The sequence below is a fragment of the Monodon monoceros genome, unplaced genomic scaffold (genome assembly GCF_005190385.1).
Source record: "Monodon monoceros isolate NGI ecotype Baffin Bay Population unplaced genomic scaffold, NGI_Narwhal_1 Super_Scaffold_21, whole genome shotgun sequence".
NCBI lineage: Eukaryota > Metazoa > Chordata > Mammalia > Artiodactyla > Monodontidae > Monodon > Monodon monoceros.
Window position 1 is genome coordinate 68,371,095 of NW_021703778.1, and position 15,320 is coordinate 68,386,414.

Sequence of the window (15,320 nt, forward strand, 5' to 3'; positions counted from 1 at the left end):
GCACAGCTGTACAGTTTTCCATTGCGTTGTTATACCACAGTACATTTGGTCATTCCTGAGTAAGTCCCAATGTTTCAACATGTAACATCATGAACATCTTCATATATACATCTTCCTTCTATGAAATTATTTTCTTAGAATAAAATCCCCAAAGGGGAATTACAAGGCCAATCTGCGTAAACATCTACATTTATCTTGTTACATATTGCAAAACTGCATTCCAAAATGATTCCACAAATTCACATTGCCCTTACTTACATTCAGCATGAATGTGCCAATTTCACTAAAACTTTTCTAGCACTGGGCATTAGCATCAACATGCATATTTTAAGCATCTACTTTCTGAAACATTGTACTCGATGCTACAGGATACCAAAAGGAAGCAATCTGTGTTCCAGGGAGATTTATAATCTAGTTGAGGAAACAGATCACAAGCATGTAATGTACACACTAATAGCAGTTGATTACAGGGTACGATGGGCTAGAGTTTGTTTTTCCACTTCCTCCATATTTTATACCTTTTGGAGGCATAGTATAAGCCAAGCTGCCATAACAAAAAAGAGCTTTTCAGCTAATTTTCTTTTGCGTATTTAAGTTTTTGAATAAAAGGGTATATAGTAAAAAATATTCTGCTATGCTGGTCTTCCAGTCACCCAGTTTCCTTCCCCACAAGAAACTGATGTTATTGGTTTCTTGCATATACTGTCCAGTAATATTTTATGATACATAAACAAATGCTTATGTACAAATGTATTATTCCTCCCACTACTCCACTATTTTTACATAAGTGGTAGCATGCCAACTGTCTGTACCTGGCAAACATGTATTTGAAAGCCAAGAATTATCAGGTAGGTCAAACTGGATAGGGTGGAAAGGCTACTCCCTGCACTCAAGGAAGGGGCCATCTCTGCATATTATTCTGAACTGTGTATTGACAGGCTGAGGGGAAGATTTTTCTGGCAATGACTGGCTGCAATGCTCACCACTCTCCTGGCATAGTTAGGAGGTTACAGGGATATGAGCTGGCTGCCTGAATTCCCCAGTAGATGCCTGGGCTGATCTGTTAGTCTCTCTCCACTCTCAGTTTTGTGCCATCTAGATAGTAACCTGATTTTGGTTAAGGATATCTGGCTGGGTGATCCTGGGTGAGGCACAAAACAGCCAAATTCTACAGCTCATTTTCCAAAACTTCTTCCAGGAATAAAAGATTCTGTAAAAAGGTGAACAAGGAGAATGTGTATGATCACTTGCCAAAGGCAGGAGTACAGACTTATGCACTGAGCATGTGCTTCATCCAGAGGAAACACAGCAAATGCTTCTGATGGCCAGAGAAAGGAGAGGTGACCCTGGGCCACACGAGGCTGGGAAGGCTGCATCTGGAAGGGAGAACACAAAGACAGTGCTTCATTTGCATTTTAATTTGACTAGCATTATCATAAAACCATCAGCCCTACCTGTTTCAGCTTGGCAGGGCTACTTGTGCTCTGCCTTTTTCGCCCCTCTGCCATCTTTTAGTTTTATAGTTTACCTGGATGTTACTCTTTCCCTTCTCCATTTCAATATCTTTTTTTTTTTTTTTTTACTGGATTTCTCATAGAGAGAGAGTTCCACAATAGCTGTCCTTCTCACAGGAAAATTTAGGAATAGCTGATAAGAACATTGGAGGGGAGTGAGTCCAACTCTCTCATTTGATGGATATGGAAACTCAGCCCCAGAGAAGTCATCCAGTAGGTTAGTGGTGGTTGAACCAGGCTGGATAAACCCCTTTCCATTGGACTTTTCTTATGGAGCATCTGAGGCAAAATGTCATTCAGTCTCCTTGCTTACCAATAGACTTGGACTCAATTCGCCTTGGATAGAGGTCAGCTGATAAATTTTAGGGCTCAAATATGCTAAACTGAAATTATTTTTCTTTATTACACAGCCACCAGGATGACTAAAATTTAAAAGACTGAAAATACCAAGGAAATGGAGCAACTAGAACTTTTAAACATTGCTTATGGGAGTGTAAATTGATCAAAACACTTTGTAAGACTGCCTAACGGTATCTACAGAAGCTCAACATACATATTCTATGACCTAGCAATTCCATTCCTAGGTATTTACCCAAGAAAATTTAAGCACATATATCCACCAAAAGACAAGTACATAAATATTCCTAGCTAAAAACTGAAAACAATGCAATGTCCATCATCAGGAGAATGGATAATTTGTGATACATTCATACTGTGAAATAAAACAAACAAAACCCAAAAAAGAATGAACTGGTGATTCACACAATATAGATAAATCTCAAATACATTATGTTGAATGAAAGAAACCAGACACAAAGTGTACATACTGGTAGATTCCATTTACACGAAATTCAAGAATAGACAAAAACTACTCTATGGTGATTGAAGTCAGGATAGTAATTATTGGGGTGTAGGGGATGGGAGGCAAAGGTACACTGACATGAGAGAGCCCGTAGGATGCTGGAAATGTTCCGGATCTTGATCTAGATAGTAATTAATTACACAGGTATAAACATGCAAAAATTCAGCTTAAGTGGAATATTTGAAATTTGCCTGGTTCCTATACATAAGTTATACTTCAATTTTTTTAAAGTGCCCTATATAGCATCTATATTGTAGTAAAAGCAATGTAATAAAAATAATTTTATCATTTCAAAAAATTATTTTTAAAATTCAAGGCTATCAGGGTTACCGTTTTCATTATCTCATAACAGGCAGATTGCATCACCTCCAACTGGTTTGCCTACTACCAGTTTCTCCTCACTGACAGGTTGTTTTGCCCAGCACATATTTGATTTTCCTGATCTCCTGTAACAAACTTCCTTGACTCTCATGTGTCTGTGGAATATAGTACAAACACCTCATTGAAACAAAGACTTTCTTAATCCACTCCCTATCTGTCTTACCAGACCCAGGGCAACCTCTCCCCTCCATGCCCTTAACCCCCAATATGCAGAACATTTCATATCTCTTCATCTTTGGTCTCCTGCCCTGTGCATCCACTGCCCTACCTCTGCTTCTTCCTCTATCAAATTCCTCCTCCATTTCACTGTCCAGCTCTCAAGGATTTGCTCTCAAATGTCTGGCACTGGTTCCTACAACCCTTAGCTCCTACCTTCCTGCCTCTTTCTGAGCTCAGTATATTCCCCATATTAAAACCCTCTATATTTTATATGACCTACCCCTTGAGCTAAATGTTTTCTGAGATCTGGCATCATTTCATCTCTGGATCCCTGGGCTCAGAACTTTGCTAAATAAATGGGTGCTAACAGAACTGAATAATAAGGTTCATTTTTGTCCCAGACTTCTGGTTTTCATAGTAATGTTGCTTCCTATTAAATTCTTCACTGAAAGCAGACTTGGGGATGAAAGTGGATACAGACGAGATAGTTTAAATTAGACATAAATTAGTGTTGTCTATAGTTTGGGTTTCCTTTTCAAAGGAGACAAGTCTCTTGTGCTGTCCCATAGAATAGCTATTAATTTGTGACTATTTAAATTAATTAGAAGTAAATGAAACAAAAAATTCAGTTTCTCAGTTTCTTTAGCCACATTTCACGTACTCAGAAGCCCCATATGGCTAGTGGCTACCGTCATGGACAGCGCAGAATGGAGTATTTCCATCATCGTATGAAGTTCTATGGAATAGCGCTGGAAATCTCTGGCCTTTACGCTTACTCTCCCCTCTTAGAACACTCTTCCACTCTCTCCCACACCGCTTCCCCTATAACCATCATCATCCTTATTATGTCTGTAATTGTTTGCGTCTTTTAATAGACTACGGGTTCCAGGACGGCAGGTGCTGTGTCTTACTCCTGAAGCTCCGGTGCTTAGCTTTGAAGCCCGGGCACACAGCAGGCGCTCAGTAAATGTTGAATTAATGAATGACAAATGGGAGGAACCTTCCAGATACACCAATCCAAGCCCGTTCTCCATGCTGATCGGTTCCTCATCAGTCTCCAGCGTTTTTTAATTTTTACGTTTATTTTTAACCGTCCTCCAGAAGAGAGGTAACTGCACAGCACCTGTCGACTCCGGAGGCGGCAGCAGCAAGCAGGGGCGTCACACGCTCCTGGGCCCGCCCCCTCCCGCCTCCGCCCCGCCCCGCCCCGCCCCCACCCGGCTCTTCCTGAAGCCCGGAGCCCGCGCCGCTGCCTCCCCTGCTCGCCACTGCGCAGGCGCGTCCCGCGAGCGTGGGTCGTATAGAGGCTGCGGGCTGCAGGCACTCCGGAGGGAGGTGGTCTTGCGGCCTGTGTTCGGCCAGCTGCAGCCGCGCACGACCTGCCGGAGGCAGCGAGCCTAGTCTCCCCGCGCCCTGGGCAGTGTGGTCATGGAGAATCAGGTGCTGACGCCGCACGTCTACTGGGCTCAGCGGCACCGCGAGCTGTATCTGCGCGTGGAGCTGAGTGACGTGCAGGTAAAGGCAGGGCGGCGGGACGTGCGCGGGTCTCGGCTCCTGGGAACCGCTGGGACCCCAGTCCCCTTTGTCCGGGTGCGTACCGGCGAGCCAGTAGCGCGCCAACGGGATCCAGGACTCGGTGCGCTCTCGGCGTCCAGGCCCGAGCAAAAGCTGGCCCACATGGAGGCAGACCCTGGGCGCGACCCCCTGAAGGCTTCAGGTACCTCGGGTGCAGCGTGAGCCCCGCGCGGGCCTCGGAGGCTACTCCGGGCCTCCTCTTTGTTCGCAGTCTGCGGCCTGATGGAGCCCGAGCCTGGCCCTGAAGGCCTGGCCGTCGGAGTTCGTGTTTGCCGAAGCTCTTCGAGGCGTGGGATGTCTTTGGGTCCGGGGTGCAGTGTGACAGTGGCTTGCCGGGCCGTGGCTGGACGTCTATCGCTGGCCTGAGAGGTCTAGCGGGTCCCCTCGGACCTTCACGAGGCCCGCCGCTGCATTGGAGGGGTCACACCCACCTCCCAACCATTAAGTGATGGAAATAATTCTTGTTAATTTTAGTTCTAAAGTCCATAAGACCCCGAAGAAGTGATTTCCCCCCCACCCTGTTCTGAAGACTGTGAGCTCAGGTTTGCTGAGTTGCATAGATAACTACAAAATTAAGCTATGTTGAGTATTTATGCTTGATCTCATTGGCCCTCATGAGAACAAGCTGAGGCCTCCTAAATGGTGGAGCTCTCAGGACCTGTGTACCCCTTTGTCTCGGTCCAAACCATCCAGGATTCCCGTTTTTGAGGAACTGGAGTTTTCAGTCTGGAATGTTCTTTCTACATTCTTACTCCCTACCCTCCTTGACATTTATGGCACTTTGTAACCTCCTTCACGCCCCTTAACTGTCTCTGCCTCGGAGTCAGGCGTTTATGTTGGGATCTGTCAGCCCATCTGTTATACTGTCTTGAAAGGTGTAGGTGCTCTTTGAGTGTGGACTTGAATTTGTTGAATTTAATCTTTTCTTCTGGAATATAAACTTGTTTTCCTATTGAAACTTAAGACAATACTGACCAGAATGCCTTTAAATAGCCTGTGTCATTTAATGTGTTAAACCAGGCTGCATTACACTTTTGCGTCAGAGGATGTATAAATGTTCTTTGCTGTGTCCCTCTACTCTGCTCCATGGTGTTTTAATAAAAAAGGAAAAAACAAACAAAATCTTTGTAGATGGGGATCAAAGTGTCCTTCTAGAGAGGATTCTAACATCAGTCAATAAGAAAAGTACAGAACTTGTGTCATGGCAATCTCTCTTAAGTATTCAGTTAAACATTGTGTAGACCAATTAAATAAACTCAGGCCCTCTCTAGTTGTAATAAGGATGTAATATTCTGAAGCTACAAACAGAAAAGATGTTTTTAGGGGAAGTGGGGTGGTTTTGGGGAAAAAAATGGAAATTAGTTGGGCAAATGAAAGAATGCATGATACTTAAATTTTTCCTGAAAGATCTAAACCTTTTAGTTAAGAAACATGAACACATATGTTAATCATATTTGGTATATTTTAAAACATAAAAGTAGTTAATCATATTTTGTATATTTTAAAACATAAAAGTATGTGATTGGAATATATTATAGTTAAAGAAATGTAACGGTGGAGGGAAAAATGGAATTTTCTTTTGGAGAGAGAAATCCTTTTTTTATTCTTTGGGAAAAAATAAATCTTTTTCCCCAATTGAGTTTTTGGTTTTTCTCGGATTTCCCATCTGTAATTCTGAGGCATCCATTTCAACTACCATTAGTTTTAAGGTAACATGTTAATACCATTCATAAAAGAAACCCCCTACCATGTGTGAAATACTACAGATTTATAAAAATGAGTCAGACAGACTCAGCTTTCCAATGGCATTCTATCTAGGAGGAAGCATATTATATACTAACAAAAAGTTTTGTGCATGAGTACGTTTATTTGTAGAGTTGGAGTTGAATACTGGACCAGGTCCCTGGTGTTAAAGGAATTTGGTACCTCTCTTTTCGTTAGTTAGAGGTGACTTCCAGAAATAAGGTGAAGTATTCTTGCCAAACTGAGACTGGGAGAACTTGCCAGAAAGAGGACGGCATAGACTTTCAGATTGTCCAACTTGTTGTACGTGTCAATGCCCTACAGCCAAAGAGTTCCAGGAACACACCTCTAGTTAAACAAGTTGTGTTTATTGCTCATATCAGCAAGGGAGAGCATACTCCATGGGTTTGCTCAAAATTGATTATAGAATTTGGACTTTGGTGATTGGGGGACAGACTAAGGAAGCAAGGATTCACTTTAGATTAGATGCTGTCAGAAAGCGGGCAATTCTATGGTTGGGTATCTGAATAAATCTTATATATAGGAAAGAGAGACCAGAACAAGAATAAAACTAATTGGTAGAGAAGTGGCAGTCACTTACTTTGGCCAAGAGAGGAAGGGTGTCTCGTATTTTGTGGGTGGCATTGTGGCCATGTTTTTATCTGTGCTTACACAAAATTATGAAATGGCCTTTGTCTCATTTTATCAAGGTATTCTGTGAGATTGTTTATGTCCAATAAATAACAGAATAAAGTGTTCTAGCTGGGAGTGCCAGGCCAGGTTTTGAATGTCAGGAGCTGCTCCTTTTAAAAAATTTCCCAATTAATTGTTCTCTGCAGGGCCTATGAAACTGGTGATTCTGGCTTGGGATGAAGCAATTCGTTTACTTGTTTAATGAAAACCGTTTGTGGAGCACCTACTTTTGTCTCACCTTAAGCTAGGTACTGGGTTGTTGGACAGCTCTCTATCCTCCCCTGCTCTTTGAAGCATATGTGTAAATGAGTTTTGATGCTGGATTCCGGTTTGGGGGCATCAGCCCTGCTCCTTTCCCTTTCTGAGACACAGAGAACCATCAGGTTTTCACATCTCTACTCTGTCTTTGGAGCTGCAGACAGTGGGGCTAGGGCAGGGTTACTTTCAGAATTAGAGTTTGTTTTCAGGATAAGCATGAAGGACAGATTTGTGTCAACAACCATAGTTGTTAAAGCATTTGTTCATTTATCAAGGTTTTTGTTTGTTTCAGTTATATGAGGGCAGTGTGCATAGCTCTGTTTGGGAGCTGTTTGAAAGATACTGTTCTTGACCTTACCTAATAGAGAGTCTGGTGGAAAGAGTGGTAACTGAAGGCATGAGATTGGGTCCTTGCTCTTCCACTTAATATCTGGTGTCCGTGGATTATTCACCTAACCTTTATGAGCCTGTGTCTTTTCATGCAAATAAATGTGAATAATAACACCTAATTCACAGGATTGTTTTGAGGCTTAAATTGGATAATGGATTTGAAAGTGCTTTGTGAATTCTAGTGTGCTATTCAAGTGTAAGGGATTATTATTGTGATACTAAACCTTAGATGAGAGAGAAGCACAAAGAGCAATAGAACAGAATAGAGGCTGTTAGCAGATTTATCCATATATGAAAACTTATTGAACAACAGTGGTGGCTTTGCAAATTAATAGGGGAAAGGATGAACCATTCAGGAGATTGTAGTGGGACAATTGGTAATCTAAATGGCAAAAAGATAAAGTAAGATCTTGCCTTATGCCGTACACAAAAGTCAATTTCAGGTGGGCTAATGAACTAAATGCATAAAGCAAAACTACTAAAAGAAAATATAGGAGACTGTCTTTATGATACTGGAACAGGGAAGAATGTGTTAAACAAGACACAAAAACATAAACCCTAAAAAAAAAGATGACAGATTTAAGACAAGCTTGAGGCAGATATTTGTGGCACATATTACTGAGCTCTTCCTTATGTGCCCAAGGAGACAGTATGTTCATTACGGCAAAAAAAAAAAATTGAAAACAACCTCAGTACTTATCAACAGGAGAATGGATAAACTGTGGTATATTTATACAACAGCACACTGTACAACAGCTAAAATAAATGAAACAGAACCAGCTGTATCTATGGATAAAGTTTAGAAATATATCAAATAAAAAGCAAGGGGCTTCCCTGGTGGTGCAGTGGTTGAGAGTCCGCCTGCCGATGCAGGGGACACGGGTTCGTGCCCCGGTCCGGGAAGATCCCACATGCCACGGAGCGGCTGGGGCCGTGAGCCATGGCCGCTGAGCCTGCGCGTCCGGAGCCTGTGCTCCGCAAAGGGAGAGGCCACAACAGTGAGAGGCCCGCATACCGCAAACGGAAAAAAAAAAAAAAGCAAGTTGAAGAATTATATATATTCATATTATATATATGAAACCATTTATGTAACATGTAAAATAAAAGTTTATATTGTAATGAATACCCAACATATTGTACATGAGTAAAGAAATACAGTGGGAATGATAAACTCCAATTCTAGAATAGTGGTTGGGCTTCCCTGGTGGTGCAGTGGTTAAGAATCCGCCTGCCAATGCAGGGGACATGGGCTTAAGTCCTGGGCCAGGAAGATCTCACATGCCGTGGAGTAGCTAAGCCCGTGCACCATAACTACTGAAGCCCGCACACCTAGAGCCCGTGCTCTGCAACAAGAGAAGCCACCTCAATGAGAAGCCCGTGCACCGCAATGAAGAGTAGCCCCTGCTTGCTGCAATTAGAGAAAGCCTGTGCGCAGCAACAAAGACCCAACGCAGCCAAAAATAAATAAATAAATTAGAAAAAATAATAAAATCTATCATTTTATCTGTATAATCTCACTCTTGTACACATAAATATGAAAATATAAGCAGAAAAATTGGTGGAGGTGTTCTAAACCATCTTCATATTTCAGAATCCACTCTTTTTTTTTAATGTTTATTTTGGTTGTGCCAGGTCTTAGTTGTGGCATGCAGGATCTTCGTTGCGGCATGTGGGATCTTTAGTTGTGGCATGCGGACTTCTTAGTTGTGGCATGCATGCGGCATCTAGTTCCCCAGCCAGGGATCAAACCTGGGCCCCCTGCGTTGGGAGCTCAGAGTCTTACCCACTGGACCACCAGTCAAGTCCCAGAATCCAGTCTTCTGAATCACATTTCTACTCAGAGATGTCACTGTCCATATTTTTCCATATAGTATCATCCTCTGTGCCATTAAGCGCACTAAATGCAGCATTTCTGAAAGAATTCTCTACTGTTATCTCATTTTTTGTTCAAGCCATCCATACCTATTTATAAGTTTTGATGCTGGCACATTCTTGAGACACAAACCAGGAGTCATACTACTTCCTTAAATGGCTTTTAAGTGGTTTGACTGAAATATTGAGTTGCAGCTGTGTAGTCATGCCATCTGGAATAACAGCCAAGCTCCCATATGCTAGACAGTGACAACCATGTCATGGTTGCTACTTTGCCAAAGCAAGTGTAAGGTGCTGCTGTCAATTTTAATAAGTATCCTGATTTTAGAGATATTAAATGTGAGAAAAATGTACATTTTAGAATTAATGAGATATTAATTTCATTTTGGAGTTGTCAGTTAGTAAGTTTTAGTATTTAAAACCCCTGAGGCAGGATGAGATCACCAGGAAGAGAGTATGGATCGGAGATTACCAAATCAATGCCCAAAACATGTCATGGTTAGGAGCCTGGGGCTGTTTGCCTTGGTTTGAATCTTGGTTTTGCCCCTTGCTGATTTTGTAATCTAAACTAGGTGCATAATCTCTGTAAACCTTCGTTTCTTTGTATGTAAAATTGTTGTGTAAATAGTACCTATTTTATAGGGTTTTTGTATGTGTGTGTGATAGTAATGTGGAATACTTTGAAAAATAATTGGCATATAGTGAGTGTTCAGTGAATGTTAGTGAAATGAGCTGGGTGAGGAAAGTGGCTAATTGGAGAGGATAGGGCTCATATTAAGGGGGTAGCTATTGTCATTCAAGAATGCAGATCTGAGGTTGGCATCTAATTCTTCTAATTTTTGAAGAAGAAGCTGAAAATCCAGATTTTTTTAAAATGAAAAAACCTCATAGTTTTATACTTATTCAACAAATATATAAATGCTTACTGTGTGCTTGGTAGTCTTCTAGACTCTGGGACTTGGGCATGAGCACGGCAGACAAGGTCCCTGCTCTCATGAAGTTTATATACTGAGTGGCGGTGGCAGTGGAGGAAGACTGGCAATAGAAGCAGATAAATTCATCACATAGTTTCAGATAACCATGAATGTTATGAAGAAAGTAAAGCAAGAAAAAAAATATGAGAAGGAATCACGAGAACTATTTCAGATTGGGTAGTCAGGGAAGGTCTCTTGGAGGAGGTGACATTTGAGCAGAGATCTAAATGTTAAGAAGCCGTGCAAAATTATGGGGACTGAATATTATAGGGAGAGGGAACAGCTACTGCAAAATCCCAAGGTGCAAAGTACTTTGTGGTGAATTAAAATTAATAAATAAAAAATATTCTCTGTAGGCCATATAAAATATTGTGGGTTCAGTTTGGCCCAAGATGCCAGTTTATATCAGAAAACTTATAGATATTAAAAACTGATAGAGAGGGACTTCCCTGGTGGTCCAGTGGGTTAGACTCTGTGCTCCCAATGCAGGGGGCCTGGGTTCGATCCCTGGTCAGGGAACTAGATACCGCATGCATGCCGCAGCTAAGAAGTCTGCATGCTGCAACAAAGAGTCCACATGCCACAATGAAGATCCTGCATGCTGCAACTAAGACCCAGTGCAGCCTAAATAAAAACAAAAAAAAACCCCAAAAACTGATAGAGATGAGAAGCAGCCCAGGACTGCGTCCTGAGACACTTAAACATTTAGAAGTTGAGCCGAGCAGAAAGCACCAGCAGAGGAGATTGAGAAGGAGTAGCCTATGAGGCATTAAATCCAATGCAGTGTCCTGTAGTGTCCTCGAAGCCAGGAAAGAGGGATATTTCAGTGGGGTGTGGTCCGCTCTGTCCAGTGCTGCTTAGAGGTTGAATAAGACGAGATTGTGTGTCTATTGGATTTGGCAATGTGGAGGTTATTGATGATCTTGGTAATAATAGTTTCAGTGGAGTGGTGTGGATGGAGGCTAGATCAGAGTAGATTTCAGAGTATTTGTGGTAGGGAAGAACAGATGATTGTAGATAACTTTTTTTTTTTTGCGGTACCCGGGCCTCTCACTGTTGTGGCCTCTCCCGTTGCAGAGCACAGGCTCCGGACGCTCAGGCTCAGCGGTCATGGCTCATGGGCCCAGCTGCTCCGCAGCATGTGGGATCTTCCTGGACTGGGGCACGCACCCGTGTCCCCTGCATCGGCAGGTGGACTCTCAACCACTGTGCCACCACCCAATTATAGATAACTTTTAAAGAAGTTTTTCTTGGTGGAGGGAAGGGATGAGCAAAGAAATCAGTGGTCTTGGAGTTCAGAGAATAGATCACTGTGGCCAAGGATGTGGACCTTGAGCTGTGTTTTTAAGTATAAGTAGAATTTGGATCCAAAAAGGGGATTAAAGAGAATGTGTACTGTCATATACACCCAAAAAGAATGAGTGAAAAAAAAAAAAAGGAGGAGGAGTGAGATCTCTATGAACTGGTAAGGATTGATTTAGGTGAAAAAAGCAAGGTGCCTAAGAATGTATATTCTGTGCTATCTTTTGTGTAGAAAGAAGGGGAAATAAGAATGTCTGAATATATTTATTTATTTTCCCAAACATATACACACACAGAGGAAAGATAAACCAGGTGCCCCTGAAGTGGTTATGTACGGGTGGTGAGTGGGAATGTGGTGGAGGGGGATGGGTTTGGAAATAGGACTTCTGAAGATACCTGTCTGTAAAGTTTGACTTTTGAATGATGTAAATGTTTTACGTATTAAAAACTAAAATTCAATAAAAAAGGATAAAATGAAAAATCTTGAAATTAAATACAATCAAAAGGACCTAACTATATATCAAATTGATAACATAACCATACAGATAAATAACTTAGTACAAGTAACATTTGAACACAGTACTCTGGTTCTTTAGTAGATATACTCTAAGGACAAAAAGAACTGCAAATAAATATTGTACTTTATAGGTTTTTTGTTAGTAAAAATATTGATGTAATTCTGAAACCTTTAGGATCAAAGAAGTAAGTGTGTTAATGTTATTAGGAACCAAGATATTCACCATAAGGAAATACAAATATTAAATAACAGAAGATAAGGAGAAGCCCTATAATGTAAACTTTTTTTTTTTTTTGGCTACACCATGCGGCATGTGGGATCTTAGTTCTCCGACCAGGGATCGGACCTGTGTCCCTGGCGTTGGAAGCACGGAGTCTTAACCGCTGGACCGCCAGGGAAGTCCCATAATTTTGAATTGGGCATTTCGTTATGACAACATGATTTTTTAAAGTCCTAGCTAGACACTGAAGATGAGCACTGAGTATACCTCAATGTCCCTAGATCATGGCTTCTAAATTACCATTCCATAGTAGAGGAACTATGAGGCCCCTTGAAGAAACGGCCAATTATTCCAGGTCTGTGCCAGAGAAAGTACAACATCCTCAAAGGCTACAAGGTCATATCAGAATAATACAGGAGCTGGTTTGAAGGAATTTCAAATTTGTGACAACTTGTGACCAAATTTGTAACAATTTGAACACCAAAAAGAATAAGAATAATATTGGATTTTGGCAGAGCGGATTAAAAAGGAAATCCACAAGTCCATAATGATAGTCAAAAAGAAATAAAGAAGACCAGTTTGGGGGCTGAGAGAGGGGGGCAGGAGGTGGGTGTGGTTATAAAAGGGCACCATAAGGGATCTGGAACTGTTCAGTATCTTGACTGTGATGTTGAGTAGATGAATGTATACATGTAATAAAATTGTATAGAATTTACACACACAGACACAAATGAATACAAGTCAAACTGGGAAAATTCGAACAAGATAGGTTGACTGTATCAATGTCAATATCCTGATTGTGATATTATACTATAGTTTTGTAAAATGTTACCATTGCGGGAAAGTGGGCAAAGAGGAAAAGGAATCTCCTGGTATTATTTCTTTCTTTCTTTCTTTTTTTTCAGTGAAATGTATTACTTAACTATTACCACCTTTGGAGAAGCTGGACCTGACATGCCCAGTGTGCTGCTGGGTAGGAGTTAGCATCTGAAATCTGGCTCATAGAATGCTTAGTGAAATCCAGGCCCTGTGCTTAAGCTCGATGCTTAAACCTTGGTTTCACACATCTGTGTCTGAGGAGAATAAACTGGGCCCCCCAAACTCCTTTTTTCCTTCCAAGTGATTTAAGATATGGGGAACACAGAGTGGGGCAAGAAGTGACCTAGGTAGGAAGTGTACCACCAAGACTTGCCAGAACTCTAGCTTTCATGATAATATTCATACCAAAACCCTGTTTCCCTTATAGAGGAACCATGCCCCTGAAAGTGTAGCCTGTTTTGATGAGGTTCCGTAATTCCATCTTCCTGGCACAGAGAAGATCATCTAGATTGTTAGCCCCTTTGGGTAAGCTTCTCAGCCTGAAGTCTGTACTGTCACCTGGGAAGTTCTTAACCTAAAGCTTGGCTCAAATGCTCCCCCAACCCAGCCTTCATGCTCCCCCTTTTCCTAATGCTCTTGGCTATGAATAGAGCATCTAGGCTCCCACTGCCTTTTAGTATAAACCCCCGCCTTCACCTTCTGTCTGTCTTGTTGGTTTCCTTTGATGCATGATGGAACACAGCCAGTGGAGCCTACCAGAGAAAAATAAATGAACTAGCTATGGCACTGGAAACAGGCTGCTTCTTGCTTATAATTTTGAGCTGGGAGTTAGGAGATAAACTGTTTCTCATCCACTGAAAAAAGAGTTCAGTTGTTTCACTTTAAATTATGCTGCTAAAAGGCATGTAGCGACTTCTGGGAATAAATGAACAATTTGGAGAATTTCCATCTCTTCTGGTCTTGGTTTGGATAGGGGTTAAGAGTGTGGAGCCTGAGGCTGAGGCACTGCATGTTTCATTTTCATCCAACCGCCTGTAATCCGCAGCCCTTGCCTTAACCTGTAGGAATTAATTTATTTTTCATGTTGCAGCATGGGTCTCACTCCTTGGTGAGGCTCTCCCCAGCCCTTCTATTCCCATTGTGCTCTCTTCTTAATGACTGTAACACTTAACTGCTTTTTACTACTCTTTTGGTCTTGAGCATATGTTACTTGATACTATATCGTTTCTTCTCACAGTAAATGACTCATCTGTTCTACTAGATTCTCTGCCTCCGCAGCTGAGGGACTGAGTCTTAGAGATCTGTGTATCCCTCCGTAGCACCTCACACGGCACCATGTACCATTTACCATGAGCAGAATGGACTGACTCAGTATCTGATTGTTCTGTACAGCAGAGCAGTTTAGGGTCCTTCTTGCAGGAGCCTGCAATCTCAGATGGGTACAGATAGACATAGAGAAACCCTGCACAGAGATGTGGATAAATGACCAAATATATTCTCTGGGGGGAGCACAGGGCAGGAGGTCGAGTGCCCAAGGAGGCAGATGGATGGAGGGAAGTAAGCCCCTGGTTTTAATTCCATTTTTCTCATTAAAATGCCCTTCTTGCATCCTTGGTCTCTTTCTACAGAATCCTGCCATCAGCATCACTGAAAATGTGCTGCATTTCAAAGGTCAGTATCCGGGCAAATGTTCTCAGTCCTCTACACAGTTAAAGAGACATAGTGGTGGTTGCTTTTTATTTTTATCTGTTTATTTTATTCACTTTCTGTTGATGCTCACCACTCTGATACTTGTGGGATAAGCTAGAATGTTTTGAGATGTATGATTAGAAAAGTCAATAATTTGTTTAATATCCTGTTTTCCCCTGGGAGAGGCAGTAGCTATAGAGAAAAGGTATCATGGGCTAGAAAATAGATTTATATCTTCTAGCTCTAAATCTGCGACCACCTCGGACAACTTATTCACTTCTCTGGACCTATAAAATGAGGGTATTGGGTTATAATCAGTGTTTCTCAAACTTGAGGATCCATGGACACCTGA

At 41.8% G+C, this 15,320-nt stretch overlaps 1 protein-coding gene across 2 annotated transcripts in view; it reads left to right on the forward strand.

The window, feature by feature from the left end:
* The first annotated feature begins 4,184 nt into the window (after positions 1–4,184).
* HACD3 (3-hydroxyacyl-CoA dehydratase 3) overlaps positions 4,185–15,320 on the forward strand; it is a 32,784-nt gene continuing 21,648 nt past the window's right edge. Inside the window, exons 1-2 of one of the 2 annotated variants that reach the window (XM_029238866.1) lie at positions 4,185–4,431; positions 14,908–14,950. In XM_029238866.1, coding sequence (XP_029094699.1) covers positions 4,345–4,431; positions 14,908–14,950 — 130 coding nt within the window. In that variant the 5' untranslated portion in view covers positions 4,185–4,344. The remainder of the gene's footprint in view (positions 4,432–14,907; positions 14,951–15,320) is intronic. The other variant, XM_029238867.1, reaches the window with a different exon arrangement.